General features: G+C 41.5%; 1 protein-coding gene across 4 annotated transcripts in view; it reads right to left on the bottom strand.

Moving 5' to 3' along the window:
• The window catches only part of TLE1 (TLE family member 1, transcriptional corepressor), an 83,987-nt gene that overhangs the window by 39,295 nt on the left and 21,389 nt on the right, over nucleotides 1-23,303 (bottom strand). Inside the window, exons 5-9 of one of the 4 annotated variants that reach the window (XM_046664203.1) lie at nucleotides 21,435-21,602; nucleotides 18,251-18,313; nucleotides 16,560-16,664; nucleotides 4,222-4,426; nucleotides 3,471-3,487 (exon numbers count right to left, since the gene is read on the bottom strand). In XM_046664203.1, coding sequence (XP_046520159.1) covers nucleotides 3,471-3,487; nucleotides 4,222-4,426; nucleotides 16,560-16,664; nucleotides 18,251-18,313; nucleotides 21,435-21,602 — 558 coding nt within the window. The remainder of the gene's footprint in view (nucleotides 1-3,470; nucleotides 3,488-4,221; nucleotides 4,427-16,559; nucleotides 16,665-18,250; nucleotides 18,314-21,434; nucleotides 21,603-23,303) is intronic. The other 3 variants (XM_046664204.1, XM_046664205.1, XM_046664206.1) reach the window with 3 other exon arrangements.

Raw genomic sequence — 23,303 nt, 5'->3', positions numbered from 1 at the left:
CCCTTCAGCCAAAATGTAATGCAATTTCACCTTTAAATTAATCAAAATATCTAAAGTTTTTATTACCATGAAAGAAATAAAGGCCCTTGTTAGGTCATTTCATATATCTCTGCTCAATGGTAGCACTCTGATAAGGAGGCTTATAGTAAAACAAGCAGCTTTTGTGAATTAGAAAAACAGTAGTCAATTCTCAATTTAAAATCAACATCCAAACAACAAAATAAACCTCCTAAAAGTTACTAGCTTTATCATTCACCTCCTGCAGAAACAAGAAACTTGGAACTAGTGTCCGTATTTTCACTCTGTTCTTAGTACTTTCATTTCCTGGGGTTTACATTAAACAGGTCACATTAAGGCTTATGTATTTCCCTGCCATAAAACCTTCAACTAGCAAATGGAATAATTTTGACACTAAATACAAATAAACACCAACTATCTATCAACCAGTTTTAATTAGACTCACAGATTAAAAATTCATACACACCTGCATTCCCTCTGCATCTACTTGATATTTTTGCACTTGATATAAATAATATGTTTGATCAATATAGAAAGAGCAGGAGAAAATAAGACTATACCAGCCTGGAATTTTTCAGAACTCCTTAAGTCTTATACATGGAAGAGTCTGGTACAAGGACCCATTAGGTTCCCAGAGACCCTTACAAAACTCTATGTGGGTAAATTTTCTTTCTACACTTCAACCAAAAGAATGTATTGCAAAGGACAGAATGCAGAAGCTGATGAGAATCCGGCTACCCACTTTTAAGCCACGTATTAAGTTATTTGCAAACGTGCAAAACAAAGTCACTCTTCCCACCGCAATGTTTTGTTTTGGAAAATAGTTATTTTCCATTAATAATATTATTTATGTTAACACAAATTAAGGAGCTCTTTATCTGTTTAAGAGATTTTAAAATCTGTTTTACTTCTAATCCAGGAAAATTTCAAAACATATAACCCACACAACCAAAAGTTCTTTGGGGTCATCAACAATTTTAAAAGATCCTGAGACCATTAGGCTTGAAAACCACCAGCCTGTAGCAAATGCCCCAACCACTTAGTGGGTGAAAAAGGAGCAGCACAGAGCCATCAACTGACTTTATCTGCCAAGTAGAATTTGACTTCATAGTTCAAACCACTTTACTAAATAGATACGCAATATAATATTTTAGACACTGACAGTACACATCATCTCATTACCTACTGCTTCTCATATTCAGTTTTACCCGAAGTTTGAAGAGCTGCTTAATTCTGTATGACTGCAGCAAAATCCCAGTTATATGGACAGCGAACAATTTAATTCCTCTCTACAGACTGAATTAAATGTTTAGGTCACAAATTGGTGTAGTTTTCCCATTTTATATCATCATCACCGAGAGTTTTCTGTAATAAGCAGGCAGGAAACACAATATATATACTTATTCTGAAAATATCTACTGAAATTTTCCTTAAGGCTTGTCAAAATTTGATGTGAAAAAGGAGACATGCAAATAACACACCGAGTAACCATTCAGTTTACATGATTTTATAGACTGGTTTATGAAATGTAGCCACTGCATTCTGACTTGAAAATTCATCAACTGCTAACTCAACACGTGGACTTAAATACAATCCACAGCGGCCTAAGATTCAAGAACTACTTTGTACTTCTTTAAGGTACAACTCACGGTCCTTCCTCCAGCCCACCCTCACTTGCCCAAGGAATTAAGTTCTTGCTTACATTTTTCACTAAAAACACAAATAGGAGGGTATTAGACTCTCAGAAATACACACAGAGAGGTATGAGCTTAAGCTGTAAACCTCTACTCACTCCAGCCATGGGCATTTCAGAGATACACGCCATGGCCCCACTCCCACAACTGTCTAGAACGTTTGTCGTCTTTCCTCGGTTCTTGGAGAAAGGTTCTGTGCTATGTGTGCCTGCCTCTCCCTAACTGTAGGTATATTTCCTATGTTGCCTTACATGTAGTAAGTATTCAATAAATACAGAGTGACTTAAGGTAGTACTGAGAACAAAAAGTTCAAGTCCCAATCCTAGAGCAAATTCAATAAACTAAAACGTGCAGCTGACTAACAGACATGGGCTTCCCAACACCTTCTCCTGCTGTCTCTGTTCTCTGGTCCAAGATTAGGGTTTTTAACTTGACACTCTACTGAATGAACATGGGAGGAAAGACGACAATCCACAAGGATGCTGAAACAGCAAAACATAAAGATCACCTCCATAATGAAAATCGGTTTTCTTAGGTTCGTGCTTCAGGAGTAGGATCTTTCATTCCCTAGCTATAATCTCTCCTCCCCTTCCTTCTCCTCCCAACCTTTTCCAGGGAAAACTTAAGAGTGCAAGAATTTTAAAACTAGCTACCCTATCCTTTCACCATTACCCATTCCACCCAACACAGCCTGATACAAAGTACTCCAAGATCTGTCTCAAAGAGAACTTAAAATGTAGCCACTATTCTACAGAAGGGGGAGGAGGGTGCACTCAACTTTTCAAACAGAAAAGATTTCCGGATGGACCCCTCAAACTCAGAACTAAAGAGTATCAGACTCATTTAAAAGTTGTGTCCCATTTTTTTTTTTTTTTTTTTTTTTACCATATTTAGATTTAAGATGGTCAAAACACTGCCATGTTCAGAGAGAAAGGAAAAATGAGAGGAGGGAAGGAGGCAGTAGGTTATCCTGGCCGAAAAGGGGCCAGTTTCTCCCTCTACTGCTCCGCCTCATCTGAGAGACGCATTCTAGATACAGATCTCCCACAGCTAACCGGCAGACACATGGACTGACCAGACGTGCAGTCTGTAAAATGGGCAAGCTACAGGCTGGTGAAAAGATGAGCTCTATAAGCACAGAACCCCGATCCACTCAAAGTCCTCATTCTTAAGAGCTTACTCAGACGCTCAGTTCTTTGGTCTAAAATAAATTTAAGTTCAAGTTCACACTCCAAGGACAATTATGAAAAGAAAACTAGATATGGAAACCTAGCAACTAAGATGCCTTCCCAGAGGATAATGAATGGTTTAGGTAGAAGTAACACATTACTAACCAATTTCACATGTGGATCGTGACCTCTTGCCTATAAAACTCACTTAAGATAAAAATGAATACCTCTTAAACTACAGGCAACCTGGACTCAAAATGCAATGATAAACATATTCTTTTAATAAACGTTTTTAAAGTGGGTCTGGGGCACATTCAGATCAAGGTATATTTCCAAAGTGTATAATCACAGTAGACAGGTCTGCCCCCAAATCATGTCCCTCTCATAAAATGAAAGTTTCATGAAATCATCTAACGAAAGTTTTAAAAAAAAGACAAGAGGGGGGTAAATGGTCATATTTTAGAAAAAAGAAAAAGTGAGGTGACAGAGAGAGGGAAGGATCTGCACGACTGAGGCTGTGTTTGAAGGCGGCAGTTGGGGCAGGGCAGGAGGGGGTGTGTTCATGGACAGCAGGCGGTCGAGTACTTACCGTGCCCGGTTCTCTGTCTGCTCCGAAGTTACCAAGAAACGCACAGACATGCCCGTTCAGACACAGAGGCAAGAACAGAAATAAAAAAAAGGGGGGAATAATTAGAACACAAGCCCCAAACAAGTTTTAAAAATGGCTTTTATTTATATAAGTCATTGCACATTCCTAATACAGTGATTTCCTGAAAATTACAGTATTTTGTAAACATAAAGATTTACAGTTTAACCATACACAAAGCCTATTTTTTTATTTCTTGACAGAATAAATTACTTTTCTTCAAAAAATTAGTCAAGTGCAATTTTGCCCAATATTTAATGCATACTAGAATTAAAGCCTATGGAACTACGTAGTAACAGATGCAATTATCAAACCTTTCATTTGAACACATTCTCTTTCAAATTTAACTTCTTATTTCGCCCCATTTAACAACATTACTTTCTTTGAAAATTACCCAATTAAGCAGTTAACAGTTTTCCATAATATAGTACAGGCCACTGGCATTAACTAGGCAGTTGCCAAGATGTCAAGATGCCTGGAATCTAAAGAGATCGAGAAATCTACAGATGCCCACGTTAAACCCTGGAGGCTTCCAGGGTGAACTGTGTTTCAGTGGCCCAGCTTTGCGACAGTTCCTCTTAGCTCAGTGTCTGCTCTCTGTATAGGTTGGGGCTTTCCTTAGCGGTGCACACAACTTTGCAGCACTGTATGAGTGTTAGGACAAAGTCCTAATCTGGCTTGCCTGGCCTCTCACCTCTGTGGTGCTCTGCATCATGGTGCTTCTTGTCATCTTTTATTGCCAAGTGAGACTGCCCACTCAGAGCACTAGACAGCGCCAGAAGGCCGGCGCTGCCGCCGAGGGGCGGGATTCCAGGAGGCTGCAGTCCCGAAGGGTGAGGCGTTAGGGGGACTGGAGGTCCGTGGCCATGAGAAAGATGCTGAGCTTGCAACTGCTGCTGCTGTTGGTGGTGGTGGTGGTGAGAGAGGAGGAGGAAGAGAAGGAGGAGGAGGAAGAGGAGGAGGAGATGATGATGGTGGTGGTGGTGATGGTGGCAGTGGCGGTGGCAGCATCCAGGGAAAAGCAGACATGACATGAAAGGATGGAGGAAACAGAACAGGAGGTTCGACATACACACGAAGACAGTGAAGAGAGAGACAGAGGGAGGAAAGAGGGGAGAAAACGTGATTAGCACTTTCAGTTCATCAAAAGCTTTCACCTACTCAGTTACCTGATACAATCTTCCTAAAATATAATCCTCAGATCTACAATGTCACTTTCTGGCATAACTCACCCCCTGAGAGTGTAGCTGTTTATTATTAGCAAGCCAGGCTAAGTTAGTAAGCAACTCACATGTTAGTTCCATCTCTAAGTGCCTCCAGGGATGAAATCCAGTAAGTCATTGAACCACAGGTGCCACAGATTTAAGACTCATCCTGATTTCAGAAAGGTTAAAAGAGGGTAGGCGCAGACATGCACCCTACAGACAGTAACTATATTCTCAACGAGTGGTCATCAGGTGACTCCAGTTCACCCCAACATTCTTACATTAACTTACCACAATGGTATGATGAGACAAAACCAAAATATTATCTTTCATTAACAGAATTCAGAAAGCCGGAAGAACTAGCCTCTCTTATGCACCCTACCTCCCCCCCGCCCAGGCACTTCTGTCTTTGTTTCATCAAACCCTCAGAGAACTGTGAGGAAGTACTGATTTTCCCATTTCACAGAAGAAATCAAGGCTTGCAGCGTGGAGTAAATTGCCAAGGTTCTCCCACGAGGCGGGAGGGGAGAGGAGGCAACGTAGGAAAGACCCTTATGGCTGTGCTCCAGTCACTGTCCTGCCACAGGCAGAGGGAGGCCACAGGGAACCCTGTGGGCAAGAGCTGGAAGAAACCTCAGAGATGAAGCTTTGTTTATCCCTGCCTTTCTCCTGAGCCGCACACTCGAAACCCACCTTTTCACTGTCACAGAGGAACGCCCTGAGACCAGAGAGACCAAGAACCTTGATGACGAAAACACCCACCAGTCATGTGGGACTCTACCACGGTGACCCAAGTCCTTGTTCCCAGGTGCTTTTCCTCTAATCACTTAACCCAAGCCAGAAGTTATAAATCTGTTCACATGAAGAAGGATCGTTGCTCTCATATATTATATTTAAGAGAATGTTGTAGGAAATGAAAAAGTATCCAAGAAATGGCCCCTGCACCATAAATCTGGCCACATTTCAGCTGTCCAACATAAAACTCATTTTTGATGAGACAGTAAAAACGATTAAAGCTCAATTTCTAAGGTGTAATGTTAGAAAATTCTTAAGATTCTGATTTGTGCTCACTTCCCTGGGACTCAATTACTCTTTTTATTTATTACTCCCTTGCGTGTACTGAATATATTAAATGTTCACGCCAGATCTTCAGTATTTTCCACCAGACCCATGATCTTTAACTGAATCCTCAACATGCTTCCTGCCCTCAACAGCAAGAGAAAACAGCATCTTAAAAGCAGAAATCGGTGTCCATAGTCATTTTACAGTAAATTTTCCACTACTCCCAGCATCTTTTAAAAAATCTTTAGGAGCCAACTTTCCCTTTAAACTTCCATTCCTTCCAAACAGAGCACAGTTCTAATTAGAGAAACTGGAAAAGGGGGCAAGGTCAGAGGGGGCAGCATTAATAGTATTCTTGGAAAGTATTTATCAACTACTCATTCACCACTGGAGATCATAATAACCATTTCTTTATGCATAAAATCACCTTCCTGTCATCCCAAAGACACTAATTCTTGCTCTGTCACCTTTTAAGAGCTCGGCAATAGCAAGACATAAAACTGAAGAAGCTGGCAGCGCCATCACGGTCCACTAGGCATGCTCATTAGCACTTAATTAGGAACTAGACACCTGCCATAAGAAATGTGCAGGGAGAAGGATGAGGAACAGGTCTGCCCTACCAGCAATTACTATCATTACTTGGAGAGTAAGAGCTATGTCCGGCTTCTGGGGGGGAAATGCAATGATGCATACACAAGCAAGCACAGCGGGTAATTATGCACGGCACTGATTAAAAGAAGATGAGAGAGGCTAAGCAGAGGGGAAGGAATTTAACTACAGGGTGGAGGACACCACCCTTTCACCCCTCCCTGAAACCCCCCCCCCACTCACCAAAAAATCAAGAATGGGGTCACCAAAAGATGACTGTGTGTCAGAGCAAAGGCATACTCAGGTGACATTTCAATACAGAAGAAGGAAGTAGATTTTCTGCCAAACCCGAGTTAGTTTTAGAAAGATGAACTGGAATGCTTTCTCTGATATATTACTGAAAAGAAAGGCTAGTTTATATAATAAAAGGGCTTTGCCACAGCTGTGAAGTGGACCTGCAGTTAAACCCAACATTTACGCTAATAACGATCAATAGGGATATCCAACAGCCTAACTGGTCACGGGTAACTCCCACCTCTACCCTGCTCTAGCTTTCCAGGCCCCCTGAAGATTACTAGAGGCAACTGGGTTCCTCCATCCTTAGCTTGGCCATCTTGAAAGCTGCTTCTCTTTTTAAAGCAAAATCCTATCAAAATGGAAGGAGCAGTAGGTAGCAGGATGGATCACAACTATTGAAGATGCTGTGGATCCAGGAAACGGTGGATTTCGCTGCCTCCTATTCTACTTCTTTATCTTGCCACGCAGAGCTCCTAGAAAATATTTTCATGTCCATTATCTGGCCTCAGCTCAGAACACACCAGAGGCAGGGAGGGTGGGCATCAGAGCTCTCATTTCACAGATGAGAGAGTGGCTTGCCATGGGACTCACAGCTAGAAGGATGACTGCAAATCTTTTGCTAGCTAGAACAGCATTTCTCCTGAGACCCCAGCAGCCCAGTCATCTTCCCAAGGAGTTACAGACTGAGTGCTCCCACGTCTGGGGAAGGAAGAGGGCAATCTCCTTCTCCACCCAAGACCTCACGTCTCTCTCCCTTCTCAGGCTACGAGTTGCTCTGAAGGGCATGCAATACCACATATCTAGACAATCCACCTTCACATTGGGACGTTTTCCCAGAGACAACCCACCTTCACCATGCAACCTTAGCAGCAGTGACAGATGGGAATCTCTTCTTAAATTTACAACTGATGGTTGCTATCTCCACATCCCCACTTCCCGATACCCTTGTGCCTACATCTGAAAAAGGAGGATATCTTTAGCTTCATCTCTCTTCCAAGGAAGCTCATAAAGAAGAATCAAGCCTAAAAAGAGGTAGCTCTGGCTTCTCTGAGAAGATGCTTAACAATAAGAACAGTCATTTCTAAGACAAAACATTTATTGAAATGAATAGAGGACCCACATCCAGGGGAGTTGAACAACTGACTCCAAAGGCAGCCCGCCTGCCCATGTGTGAAGAGTATTTTTTCTCAACAAGGCTTATCTAAGACAATCTAGTACTCACCACCTTCACCAAAAGAAAAAACAAGAATGCTCCTTTAAAACGTATCTTAGGATAAAAGAGATACTGACATTACTATACAGCCAGCAAAACCTCAAAAAACCCCATGGCTCTGCCAGTTACGTGACTTCCCATGCATCTGTCCTCTGTTATCATCGGGGAAACCATAAAACGTTTCTCAACATGACAGCCAAGGGTGGGAAAATTCAACCATCCACCCATCCATGAGCTTACACTAATTAGCAAACTTTTGTTTTATTAAGTTAATCCTTGTAGATTGATACAGCACGGAACGCACAAGCAAAACAGCTTATAAAGCTATCAGAAAAGGCATTTTTGATGAGCAATGGTGGTTTAAAGCAATATAGCTGGTGTCTCAAGCTATCGATCTAGATCAGTGGTTCTCATATAGAGCAATTCTGACATTCCCTTTTCCCCACCCCTGAGACATCTGGCAATGTCCATACATTTATGGTTGTCACACCTGGGGTGTGAGGGGGAGGTACTGTTAAGCACCATACAATGCACAGGACAGTACCCCACCACAGAAAATTAATGAGCCCAAAATGTCAATAGCATTGAGGTTGAGAAATTTCAGTCCGGATCGAAGCTGGAATTCCATCCCATTATATTAGGATTCATGTTAGTATACACCAAGTGACTTGCCAAATTGTTACTTAAAAAATAGAAACACTTTTCAACATTCAACTGTTCACTGTCCCTTCATCACCATCGAGTATTTTGTCACGACCCAAAAAATGAGCATCTGCTTCCTAGAGCTGACTCCACTGACAATGTCAAAATCAAACAAAGAGAAACTTCCTATTTTACAAAACAATTTGGGAAAGGGTGACACAGGGAACTTTTACATAGTGGTGCTGTGGCGCCTCAAAGGTGACCCGGAAGGGTCGAGGCTGGGGAGGAGATTAATGTGCTTGCTCTAACGCAGACGATGTGAACAGGCTGGGAGTGAGACCAGTCAGAGAAACACCAAACCCTGAGTTAATGATACCGAAAACCCACAAGGAATAACGTCACCTCATCCGTGTCAAACAGCAGCCACGCATTTAGAATTTTAATTCACATTTCACCTGGCACTGCCTGGGTCAATGACGTTACTATAATGAAACTGACTTTGCTGGTAACATTCAGAGCTTTAATATAAGAATGTACCGGTTTCTACATTTTTGTTTCTAAAACAGGCAAAGCACATGGTTTATCAGCCCGGCGCTGCCCATGCAACTGGAAAGGACACCCAGAATAAAAACGAAGACTGATGCCCACCTTATCCTAGAGTGCTGAGGTCTTTATCACCAACCACTGAATCGACCTGAATTTCTGAATTTAATCCACTTCATAACCTATGTCACACAGACCACAAACTGAACTCAACCAGAACTAAAACCATGCCCCAAAATAGTCTCTCTAAAGCTAAAAGCATGACAGTAAGTGACATTTATAGCACCTGGTATTTAAACACTTTTAAGGGAAAAAGTCTATGAAAAATTTGCTGACAGTTCTCTCCAAATCACTCTTCCTTGATTTCTGTTATTTCTCTGTTCTTCCAAACACTCAATTCTTATCTTCAGAGGGTGCAGAAAAAGAAAATTGTTATGCTACGATAAACAATTGGGAAAAGCTGGAAAGCGCTGTGTGGCAGCAGAAACATCAGGGACGCTACTCTGGGAGTTGTCTGAAACCACCCATTAAGTGAATGGCCTCTCCTGTGAAGAGGGGCAAGGGGGATAAAGAGGCAGAAAACACTTCCTGGGGCCAAGAATTCTCAAGCTACTTGAAGACAATTAAAAAAAAAAAATCCATTGAAAGGCCCCACCTCAATGCAGAAGTGCACAGAAAATGACACACAGAGGCCAAAGTGATGGCCTGTATGTAGGCAAGCACCAGGATGAAGGCCTAACATTTTGACAAGGATCTGAACTCATCTTTACTCTTTCTGCGTTTCAGCTAATCCACACATGCCAACTCATTCTTTATCATCACTCTGACTTGCTCGTTCCACCTGCCTTGGATGACAATTTCAGTTGTGACAACAATCACAGCCCCGGGACTTAACGGCCTGAATTAGAGTACATTTTTAAAAGCTATGTTTATTTAGGTAGATTCACTCTAAAACCACAGAAGGTTTTGATGAAAAGATGCTCAACATCATTAGCCGTAGGGGAAATGCAAATCAAAACCACAATGAGATACCACTGCACACTCACTAGGATGGCTACAATCAAAAAGATGGGATAATAACAAGTACTGGAGAAGAAGTGGAGATTGGAATTCTCATTGACTGCTAGTGGGAATATAAAATGGTGCAGCCGCTATGGAAAACAGTCTGGCAATTGCTCAAAAAGTTAAACAGAGAGTTACCATATGACCCAGCAACTGCATAAACAAGTGTGGTATATTAATGCCGCGGAATGTTATTCATCAATAGAAAGGACTGGAGTAAATGCTACAAGATAAATAAACCTTGAAGATGTTACACTGAGTGAAATAAACGAGACACAAAAGGCCACATATAACATGATTTCATTTATAAAATGTTCCGAATAGGCAAATCCAGACAAAGAAAGATTGGCGGTTGCCGGGGGTTGCAGGGATGAAGAAAGAGGACTGACTGCTAATGGCTCTGGGTTTCCTTGTGGAGTGATAAAAATGTTCTATAATTAGATAGTGGTGATGGCTGCACAAGTTTGTGAATATAAAATACCATTGAGGGGGCCAGCCCTGTGGCCTAGTGGTTAAGTTTGGTGTGCTCTGGGGGTTCGGTTCCAACGCACAGACATATACCACTCACTGGTAGCCATGCTGTGGCGGTGGCCCACATCAAAAAGAGAAGATGGGCACAGATGTTAGCTCAGGGTGAATCTTCCTCAAGCAAAAAGAGGAAGATTAGCAAGAGACATTAGCTTAGGGCCAACCTTCCTCAACAAACAAATAAAAACCCAATGAGTTGTGTGCTGTAAGAGTGAATTTTATGGTATTTATATATCAATTAAAAAAAAGAAAAAACACATAGATGTAACTCCTAAAACAAGGTACTCTACTGTCTCCTCTGAAGATTTTTCTTCTCCCTCTGAAAAGAGAACATTATTATCATGCCCTCCTCCTAGGAATCAAGTAAAGCTCATATGAAAATACATGGGGAAATTTAAAAGTGTACGATGCTTCAGCAAGTTTTCTAATAACTCAAAAGCACACTGACTATTCAGAAAAACACAGACATTGAAGGAAGCCAAACTCTGAGTTTGTCAGAGATGCCTAGCTGTCCTCTCAGTAAAAAACTAACTCAAACCAAAGGAGAAGTAGGATGCATGACAGGCTTCTCTGCAGCACTGCCCCATTCCTTTGGAAAATTAATAAAAGGGTGGACTACTGAATTTAAGTGGAGGGTATGTCACTAAATAAAAGCTAGCGGAGCTAGAAGGCCCATGTTTGTTGTAGCCATTTGGTTTTCTTCTCTTAGTAGCAGGCTATGCATTATTCTCCCAGGGCAAATTTGTTTTATAAAGAAACTTACAGCTGGGTTATTGATGGGCTTTCCAGGGATTAACTGCATACTCATAAGAATAAGAGGCTAACCTCATCCTCTTAAACTTCACACACTACAATCCTATAGATGGCTGACAGCTACAGCCAGAGGAGAAAAATAATCCAACATTTTGCTAATCCTTAAACCAATCATCTCACACAACAATGCAGAGCCTTTTAGGTCTACAACTCAATCTCTTAAAGACAGAAAAGGCTCCTTCTAGAGACACACCAGGAGTTTGTATTCACAGCTATGCCCTACACAAACATACACAGCCAGACATCACAAAAGACCCAGGTTTCTTTTATTTCACATTAAATTGTTTTAAAGCACAGGGAATTATAAATCTGCCTATGAAGCAGGAATATACAAACCCGACCAATAACTGGAACCCCAAAACTCAGCCCCACAAACCTTAACAGAAATTATATTCACGAAAAATAATTCAGATTATGCCAATATAAACGAGAAAGGAAAAATAAGGTTGCCTATATTAACCTCAAATTTCTTGAGTTCCTCAAGTTCACAGCATTGCTATGGGGAACAGCTCAAATTTTCTTACATCCTCTGGGAAATCTGGAATTTTGTGATATGGGAAGGACAACCCCCACTGGGCATCTGGCATCTCTTCTAACTCTGCTCTCTCCTTCCAGTGCTATCACAATGGTCCTTGCCACCTCTCCATACCAGCAAAGGCCTCGTTCCCCTTCCCCTTTATATTGAGTAAGGAAGCCAATGATGCCTTGTCCTCCCATTTTTGCTTCTCAATTCTCTCTCCATCTGTTCCCAAAACTTAACTTGATCCCCTTGGTTTTAACTCTCAGTTTTTTTCATCAAAAGTTAAATGGCAGTGCTTTTGCACTGCTGTGTCCCTATTCAAAGTCACTCATGCACGACAACTTAATGGTGGGAGCAGAGCATCTGGCTAGGCCTTGTCTCAAACACTGACATCCATGTAACCACCAGAGAAGACCAAGGAGGAGATGATCCACTGCTAGCAGCAATCACCTCTCACAGGCAATTGGCCAACGGGGCCCCCAGACCTGCTACAGGCACTTGGAGAAAGCAGGCGGACAACACTGCAGTTCACAGAGCCAAGACCATGTGCTGGGGGGAAGCTGCCAGCCAAGGTCTTATCCCTACAAAAGCTGGCGCAAGGTGGATGGTATTATCCGTCTACAGAGGGGGACACTGATTGTACAAGGTCGCAAAGCTACAAAGCGGCAGCACCAAGTGTTCCCACTCAAGTCCATCTGACCCTAGGCCCACGCTCTGCCCGAGGTTACACAACATGACGCTCTCAGAAAGAAGAGCACAAAATACCATGAAGCTGAGCCGCAGACATGAGGTGAGAACCAGATGTACAACTACGCAACTGTTTTCTTTAAAAAACAAAACTGCACTCAGGTAAGTATTTTTTACTTTTAAATCAACAAACAAACATCTTTCTGGGTAGGGATGTTAGCTCAGGGCTAATCTCCCCCCCGCCCAAAAACGGTGACAAAAACACTCTGTACCCTGAGAGGAGAGTGGGTTACAGGGTGTGTGCATGCGCCCAAAGTGATCAAACTGTTCCTTTAAGATCTGTGCGCTTCACTACATATAAGCTATACTCCAATTTAAAAAATCTGTGTGTACAGATATGTATGTATCTAAATTGACATCTATATGATATACATTAATTATATGTGATATAAACCTGATTAAAAGATAACACTAGTTATTTAGAATCCCAATTTCAACTAAAATCAATTATTTAGTATGAGAGCAGATAGAAGAGAGTTCTTAGTTCCAAACTCCCCAAGTAATATAGTGGGGGGCGATCTTGAAGAGTCCTTCAGTCACTGTTCCCTGCCTTCAGCTATTAGCTGTCCCACAAATAGAGTGTCACATCATTGAATAATCTATTTTGTTTTGACAATTTTAATAGAATTCCAAATTTTAAAAAAATCTTTAGGAAATACCACTGAAATTGTGAAGAGCATCCTGATGTAAATGAAAAGAAAATCAAGGTCTCAAATGAGTAAGTTGCCTTCACTCACTGAATTTGTTCCCTAAAGCACGAGAGCTGTGTCAGCCCAAATATCCGTGTGCCTATTAAGATATCTGCATTATTAAATACTTTCTATTGTTTCAAGAACATGTTTAATAGCAAAAGAGCTTATGAAAAGCAAAATTCAAAAAGTGAGGTTGTAGCTATTATCCTGCCAATTACCAAATTTGCCATCAGTCAAAGCTATTTAAAAAATAGTCTAACGAAAATATTTCAACAGTTTCTCCAAATATGAAATACTTATACTCATTTTCCTATTTACCAATAGCCTATCTAAGTTGGAGGCAGCTGCCGTGGCGAAAAAGATTTAAAATTCAGTATTTTCCGTCCAATATGAGAACTAAGTTTTTTGTGCTGGTGAGAAATGGGCACCATTAACTCACTCAACAAGGAAGAAAGAAAACAACAACCTCTCTCTTCATCCTAAAAAAGCACCCACGATCCCAGGACACAAGCTGAGCTTACCTAGAAGCTTGGTGTCCTTGAGAAGATTTAACTTTTTCCTGGTTGGCTAAAGAGAAATATCTTTAGCCCTGTCAAGCAAGCAGTAAGCTCCTTGATTGTACCTTAAAGGGAATGAGAGTGTTTCGGCTCATTTGCATTTTAAAGGGTACTCTTTCATGATCTTTCACACTTGTAATAGATGTCTAAACCGTTAAATTACTATTTCTTTTCTTAGCCTGAAAGTCGATGCAGACGAAGAGCGTGGCCTCTTCCATTGTTCTTTACCCTAAGTCGGTCCCTGAACAATACTGACAGCTGCTATCAAACCGGGCGGCATTTCTCTGTGCGCAGCTGCTGCTTGTAGGAACAGACAGCCTCCCGGAGCCTCCTCCCCTCTGGGGAGACAGGTTGACACACTGCATGTTCAATGAAGGGGTGCAGAGGTCCACTGAATTGTCAACCCAATTTTATGCTACTTCGATTTTCCAGGACGCGCACAATTGCTTTCAGGCAAAAATCAGGCATATGCCAGAGCATGAAACTTATGGTGCGGGATAATTATTAATCACCACAAACTTTAAAAGAGCCCTCTGACATAAATTAATATACCGATCCAAAAACTACAATTATAAAAACCGCACATGCCAGGATGCTGAAGACATGCAACTGGCGGTAAGTCTGGTGCTGGGCCCGATTCACGGATGTGGGTTATTGTTGCTAGCTATCAGAGCTAATCTGCCTTTATAATCTCAACAACATGTTTCCTGGACGCAAGCCATTCATAAAAGTAGTGATTCATCGGCCCTTCTAAAACGACCTGCTATTTTTATTTTCCGATTCAACTCAAGATAAGTATTACCTATAAACATCGAGTTAACACAATTTCCTTTCTAATGTGTAGGACTGGGCAGTGCCTTTGAGAATCTAAAAGTACCAGAGTTTCACCATCAAGAAATGATATGTAAAAATTTAGAGCCTAGCAGAAAACAAACATGTTCCACCAAGTTGAACTGGGTCCTTGAGAACTGCTTTGCATATGTTTCCTTTTAATCAAAACAGGCTTTTCCATCCTCATTCATTTGGGTTAAAAAATTCTGCGCTCGAGCTACAAGTACAATTTGCTATTAGTCTTTGCTAATCAAACACGGTACATGCAAAAGCACCAGTGAATATTTGATTTGATCTCTGAAATAAAGCAATTCATTACACAAGAAAAGGGTACAGAAAGCAGCCGACAAATGCAGATGTAATTGTGTTTTTTGTTGAATGTGATTAGAGAGCCCACTAAGTAACAGTCAAAAATGTGATACTAAAGGGGGAGAGATGCAGAGCCTGGATCCGGGGAAAGGGGGAGGAGGAGAGAATTGTTTATGCAGAGCTAAGCTGTCAAGTGTAATAAAGCAGCTTGAATAAAATTTAAGCTGAAAATCCACTGAAGCTCCCCATTTCAGGGAGGAAAAAGCTATTAAAAGGAAATGAAGGTCACCCTCCCAGTTTATTTCACCTAATTGACTGCCAATAGCTTACCACAGGCAACCCAACTGAGGATCTGCAATTGAGAAACTGATGAAAGGAGAGTTTTCAAGCTGAGGCTCATTCTTTAATCCTCCTTGGCTCTTATGTTTTTTCTCCATCTCCAGTTGGGATGTAATTTTAAACCCTGATGGATTAACTGGTTCCATTGTCTGTGGCCGTCATTGGACTATGGCACTCTTAATCCGTACAGCAGCATGTCTAATTATCATTACAAAGTGTCTGAGGGAACTATAAAGACCAGCAGGGCATCTTCTCACAAGCAATTAACATAAATTGATAAATGAGTGATTTGAATCCGCTCAAGGCACTCACATATGAATAAAATCAGAAAGGACGGTCCCTTGTTTCAGCTACTTCTTTTGCTCAGTGTGGAAGGGCAGAAAACATGAGAAACGTCCCGGAACCTGCAGCGGGGGGATGAACTCACACAGTGGAGGGACCGCACGGTTCACCAGCCTCATTAATGCAAAGCAAATGACTTGTGATTGACAACCAGTTGCTAGCAAAGAGCACTAACTGAATTTGACACAAGAGGGCAGAAACCTGGTGAAAGGCTGGAGGGGGCAGCAGGGCAGACAACCATCACTCCTTCCACAGCAAGAGAGCATGCTTTTCACTGGTGTGCCATTTAAAAATTCAAGCAAGAGGCCCAAGAAAGAGAAAGAGCAGTTATATCGGTTCTAAAACTCTAGAAAGCAAAAGGCAAAAGCAAAGATAACTAAATGCAATGAACATTCGGAGACCTGCCTTGACCTCACTGTGATCTAAAGTTACAAGACAGAAGTAAGGAAAGTATTTAAAACTCTAACCCAAAGCTTTTACCTGACTAATGGAGCAAGGGACGTTTAAGTCTCACCAGACAAATGACATTTATTTTCCCATTAAAAAGTAGATTTTTCTTCCCCTCCTAAAAATGTTTCCTATCATCTTCTTTATGCTAATTTCTCTTCCCCTAAACACCTCAGCATACCCGACACCCCCTCCGCCCACCCTTATCAAAAAAGTCAGTGTGAAACTACACAACATTATAGAGAATAGAGATTAGCCATCACATTAATAAGAAATGAAAGCTGGTTATACACACTGTAGGAGGTAGACCTGGTAGGCCACGTACCCCGATGATGGCATTCAACTCTGCCATGGTCACCTGTTTGGCACGTTCGACAGCCTGGGCCACCTGTTGTTGATGCTTTGAAAACAAGAAGAAAAAAGTGTTAGCAAGATGGCTAAGAACCTCACTGTACCTTCCAACAACAACAAAAAGACAAATGCCACATGTTGTGCAGACTGAAGTATAACGTGGATTTAAACGCGAAGTTTCTGGAGCACACGTTATTTCACAGAACACATGCACGATGGGAAAAGGAAAACACCGCGGTGCTCCCCTCGTTTCTAACCAAGCCCAGCCGACACTGAACTCTGATGGGGATGCTTGGCTTGTCAAATGTCAAATGTCAAAAAGGACACTAAAAATGGTAAGCTGAGGCCTTAGAAAATAAATAGTATGGAATCTGGAAAGTCACTCTGGTTCGCAGGAGGGGTTCGCTGTGGTAAGTCTGAGGGCAGGTAAAAGTTGACAGCCATTTTAAAACCCCCATTTTGATACTTAAAATGTAAATATTAAATCTGTGATGACTTCTCTGGTCAACAAATCTCCATCCACCAGTAGTTTTTGGAAACTCTAGGAATTCCTCTCCTTTGGCCTTTAGATTTTTCACCCTTCACAGGGGAAGGAAAGGAAGGAGCCCACCCAAGAGACACATACACACACTGAGTTCAAAGGCTGTAGACTGACTGCACAGCTCCCAATTCCACTCACAATAAAAACTAAACCACACCTTTGCTTTGGGAGGAGTGAGTCTATAGCAGAGACCAGGATTACTGAAGTTTAACAAACACCACAATTTCAAAAGGCCAACAACTCTAAATTGGGACATCAAACAAATGTTATGCCAGATATGGTTGGTAATAAAGGTAGAGATGGTGCTATCCAGCATGGACCAGTAGATGCCAACTAGAACAGACACTCAGTACTCCAGCTCCCAGGGCAATGAGCTTTTCACTCTGCCTCAAGATATATGCTTCCTGTACACACTTAAAACACAGCTGAGCATCCATTCGCTTGTATCCAAAAGTAAGATAAACTTTAAGTGAAAACTAAAATACATTGGATTTGAGTCAATTTCACAGATTACTCATATAAAGAGCTTTTCTCTCTCAAAATACGAAGGTTAAACCTCTATGATTTTGTAACTTAATAAATTATAGATGTAAATGACTCCATAAGTTAGGGTAACATGAACACTTTTTTCATCCTTAAGAATTAGTAGCATCCACTCCGTCCATGGACAGTGTCAAGTCAACCTGACTAGACGTGCATGAACAAATGAACAGCTGCTGCCATGGTCAAGTCAAAACCCTGATGGAACCATTTTTAAAATGCAGTATAAGAAAAGCTCTCTAGAGAAAGGACACTGGAATCACCAGCAACTATTAAGCCTATACTATTCCTCAAAGAAAAGAAAAGCTTTATGCTTGATAGTCATTTTGCAGGTTTCCTCAGAAAAAAATTAATTTGAGGTTGAGCTCCTGTCACCACTTCTACAGCGTGCCCTCGGATCTGTTAGATGGAATCACAGGGGGTTTACACACTTCAGCTGTAACAGATGTTCTTCACACTTGTTCCTTGTGATAAAATTAACATCTTAAAACTAGCTAATTTGCAAACAGAGAAGCAACATAATTGCACTTTAACAGCTGAACAGTTTTACTTACTTCCTGAGACAGAAATGGGATGACTTGTGCACAAATTGTATTCAATCTCTTGGCGATTTCAGTCTATAAAGACAAAGCCATATAAATGTTTAGCATACTTCATAATCAGTTCAGAAAGATAAAACTTCATGACCGACACTTCAGCCTTCCACTACTTCAATCTGGAGAGCATAAAATCGCTTTCCCAGGCTATGTTACTAATATTTATCTTGAGATAAACAGTAGATATTAATCCCACTTGCAAAGTAAGACATAATCACATGCTTTATTGGTCACTTAAATTAAGAGATAATGGGTAATTTAACTGAGTTGGAAAATCTACGTGGTTTAAGGCTATATGACCATCTAACCTGGTGATTGCAAACCCTTTCATATAGTTATTCAATTATGGTGTACCACGGCACATTTACGTAGTTACAGCAAGTTCATTCAAACTGGTGTCAGAAACCAGTGGAGCAGTCTAACTTTCAAGATAAGGTCTACAGTGAGAGCAGAAGAAAGGAGCCCATGGACCTCCTTCCCATGTGTCCCCTTACAAAATTCAAACAGGACTTTAATGTTAGTAGCCTTCAGTAAGCTTCAAAATTTCAAACACACCAAGAAAACACTGAGGAAACAGAACCCAGGTCCAGAGTGACAGTCAAGTCGAGATGTGCTGGGTATTTGTAAAGTTTCACCACAATTCAGCATCAAACGGGAAGACCTCACTGAAGGTTCAGTTGAACACAAGACATGTGCTGAGTGTGTGCGGCACACGCTGCTCTAAAGAAAGGAAGCGAAGTCCCTGCTCAGGTTCAGATCCACAGCAGTCCCTCTGCTACAAGGGGCAAACTGGTAAGGAGGGAATAAAGGCTGCTCTGCCTCCAGCCTGAGTAGGAGCCACCTGCCGGCCCTCCCCACCACCCGCCCCACTTCCAACACCCTACAGCAATGCAAAACAGCTCTGCATTCCTCTAACTCCGAAGAACCAGTTCTGCTTTAAAAGAAAAAAGGAAGTCATCTGAAAAGAGTCCCAGCATTGACCTTATTTATTTCATCATTTTCTGTCAATGCTTACTAATGCCACCTCTATTACTGAATTAGGCAATGAAAGGGATCATGAGAAGAAAATTATGAAGTGCACAGCCCACAGCCTTGAGAAATAGAGAATATAAGTAAGATAAAGCAGAAACTTCAGGAAGTGTATAATCACATGCATTTAAAAAGCTGCCTTTTGTCCTCTGAGATGACTCCAGTTAACTGAGAAACAAGGCCTTTGGTTTTATGGGATTGGATTTAGGCCAACCCAACTCGATTCTCCCTGACCACCAATGGGTTACAGTCATGCCCTGGAAGAAATGTAGTAGAGTAGAAGGAAATGACTGGTATAAGAGAGCAAACCCATGACCTTGCTTTAACCAGTGGGGCAAGAAGATACATGCAAAAAGGGTGCAGCTGTACCAGGTGCAAAACCAGAACTGGGTCAGCCCCACCCAGTTCATTTGATCACAGCCACCCACTCAAGCTAACTCAAGGTCATGGCTCTCCTCGAAAGCAGGCTTCCCTCTCCTTTGCAACAGGACTCTGCATTATACATTTGGGTACAGGAGCAGGGATGCCCTTTATGGACTCTTTTGGTCCTTGTTTCCCACTCTCTACACACGATACATTCCAACAGCATTCTGACCTTTCTCTTTCTCCAAAATTCACACTTAAGGTTTTCCACTTTTGAAAATATCTGCTTATTTTCAGCACACCACAAGCACACACAGAGATGTATATATGAAAATATAAAAGCAAGTTAAAATAACCCTAAGTCCATCATCCAGGGATAACCATGAGTAACATTTTGGTGATTCTGGGAAACATCATTCTAGGCTCTCCTAACGTATGTATGCAGAAACCCAGAGTGGAGAAAGACACTTTTAATACCAAGGGGTCCCATTACATATACCGCTTTTCCTATAAATTTGTTATTTCCACTCAAAAAATGTGTCATGGGCACCCTCCCACTCAAGAAATAGATATGAATAAGAACATCATCAATATATTCCACTACCCAGGCATACTGGTGTTTAAGCACTCCCCATACCTGTGGATACTTTTCATCTAATTTTCCACAATAACAAACTGTGTCGAATAGCCCTCTTCATAGATCTCTAAAAGCAATCCCTAGAGTGAAATGGCCAGGTCAAAATATATGCATATTCTATATTGTAATGCATGCCGTTAACTGCCCAGCAGAGAAGCTCACCACTTTACTCGAGCCCCAGTCTATGAGGGTGGCTGCTCTCCCACCCAGTGTCAATATTAGGTTTTCTTGACCTTTTTTGTAATCTTTATCCATCTAACAGATTAAAAAATGACCTTTTATTTGCATTGCTTGGATTCTTCCTGAAGTTAAACATCTTTTCATATATGTATTGGCCCACCGTATTTTTTCTTTTATTTTTCTTTGAGTATTTATTCATCATTGTCTTTTTGTAGCAGTTCTTTCCATGACAAACATTGATTTTTTTTCCCATAGTTTTTCCAGCTTGCCACCTGCCTTTCAATTTTGCTTACTATGGATTTTTTGCTGTGAGTAACTTTTATGTGGTCAAACTAAAGAACATTCTTCTTATGTTCCTGGCCTTTGGGTCAGGATTAGAACACCCCAAAACTACAGAAGCCGTTCTTAATTTTCTTCTAGTGCTGCTATGGCTGTACTTTCTATACTTACTTACTTGACCTGGAGGGAATTTATTTCGGTTTAAGAAGACAAGATGATCTCCTCTTTAATTATTAATAATAATTGTATGTGTTAGTACATAGAATGGCTTCAAGGCAGAACTGAACTTAGCTGTCAGAGGACAGTTAAGACCCAGTGTGAATGGAATGAACTCGTAAACCTTTAATAACATTAAAATTATTAAAAACAAAATAAAAGAAGTACAGACAACATAAATCAGGTTAGAGTAGGTAACACTGGAACAGGAAGAAAGTTAAAGATCAAAGCTCAAGCTGAAGAAGGAGCATCAAAAGCCCTCCCATTTGTCCTGGGAATTCTAAGTCACTGGTCTGAAGAAATGGAAGTAAGAACAACAGAGGAGGATCTTGTTCCCCGCTGTCTCCTACCTCAGCCAGGTCTCTAACTCCTAATCTTAAGCTATCCTCTGACAAGTGAGCTTGGCTTTGAGTCAGGAAGCCTAAATTCAAGTCTCACCTCTGGTTTACCGTGAAAGTCTCCACGTTGCTCTGGCTTCTCAATGACAAGTACCTCCTGGCAGTGTGGGCATGCAACTGGTTTCCCCGGGAGCGCTGTGTGAGTTCCAAAACATCGCCACCCCCCAGGAAGGCTTCCTAAACAGTTGTCCTCAGCCTTGAAAGTCGTCTGGATGGCAGCATAAAAACCTACAATCATTCTTTAGTATCACGTCTCGCTTCAAAATTGTGATAAGACCTTTAATCGAGCACAAATTAACAAATCGCAATGTTTTCCACTGTCCTTCTGTTACAGACCAGAGTTTACAAGCAGGTTAAACTGGATATTTTACCCTGCTTAAGTAGCTATTAAGAAAGTTCTGGAACCTTTTCAGACTACCTTCTTCCTCTTCCGAAGGCTAGACAACTCCAAAAAAAAAAACCTTCAGGCTCACTGTATTTTCTGCTTAGAAATCATTTTACTTCCCCAAATAAAGACATATTTGGTACCTGCTAATAGCCTTAATATTTATAAATAAACTTTTCCTGTGCCCTTATTTCTGACACCAGAGAAGGCAACAACAGTCAGCGCTCCCCAAACCAGATGAGCACGGAACATTCGTGCCCAGAAACTTAACTAGCTGGGTAAAAGCCCCAGCATCAGGCCTGACTTCATGGATAGCCACCACTGACTGAGGCAACAGGAAGCAGGAGTCCAAATTAACTGTCCAGACCATCTTTTCATTCTCCTCGTCAATGCCAACTCCTCTCACTGATCTGCTTATGATAACAGAGTTGGCATTCATAATCCAAAAACATAGGTTTGCATCTCAGCAAAGTGGTACTAGGGGTTCTTAGTTAAGTCACTTCAACTGCTGGGGCCCAAGTCTGTTATCACCAATCGACTTCAGTGTTCATCACATTCAAGTAAGCCAACACGTCAACTACAGCTATAGTATTGCAAAGTGCCATACTCTCCTCCCAGTGTGTCGAGGCCTGCCTCAAATCCACTTAGAAGCTGCCCTTCCCTGTAACTCCAATAGACAAACGCTCCTCTAGGCCCTCCAAGATCCTCCAAAGCATCTCCTGTCATTTGGTAAACTAAACCTATACGTTTAAAATCACATCTTACATGAAGCTGCTGCACAGTTTCCTAACAGCTTCCAGCACAGGAGTCTTCAACAAAACAAGACAGAAAGCATGAGAGCCAGACTCCCACTAACCCCTTGCACACAGCTCCTTGCCAAAGAAACTGACTTCCCCCAATGAAAGTGACCACAGGGGACACAGTCGTCACACTTGCAAAGGAATGCTTCACTGAACTAAAATGGTAACCCTGCACACCCTTAACTCGATGACCAAGACACAGCCAGACACATGGCTACTAAAAGTGTTAGAATACGGCTCTGTTTAGTGAGAAATCATATCTTAGTAGGTTTAAGATTCATGTACAGGTATATTTTAACCAAGTAAAATATGGTCAAATACCTCAAAGGCCAGCAACGAGCCAAACCCCGGTGTATTCTGCAGGGCTCTTAAACTGAAGACGTTCCTCTAGGCATCAGAACTTAAGTTTCAGAAGTTCATGATTCTGAAAAGCACGACTCCCCATCTTTTCATACTCCTTACACCTTGTCTAATTACTAGACTGAACAGCCCACTCCCCAGTGTCTGCCCACTTTTCCACTACACACAGAGTAATATATAATGAGTGTTGTTTGAAGCTCAAAACAGGGCGAGGACGGCTTACGAGTAATTGCCCACCGTCTCAAAGCAATCCAATGGCACCTTGCCCAAAGTCGGCTTAGGGAGGGGAAACTCCACCACCATTAAATTGCAAATTGATGGATCATAAAAAGCGCTACTTATGCTGAGGGCTGGCAAACTAATC

Source organism: Equus quagga, chromosome 6, assembly GCF_021613505.1.
Source record: "Equus quagga isolate Etosha38 chromosome 6, UCLA_HA_Equagga_1.0, whole genome shotgun sequence".
NCBI lineage: Eukaryota > Metazoa > Chordata > Mammalia > Perissodactyla > Equidae > Equus > Equus quagga.
This window is presented reverse-complemented; position numbering and strand designations above follow the sequence as displayed.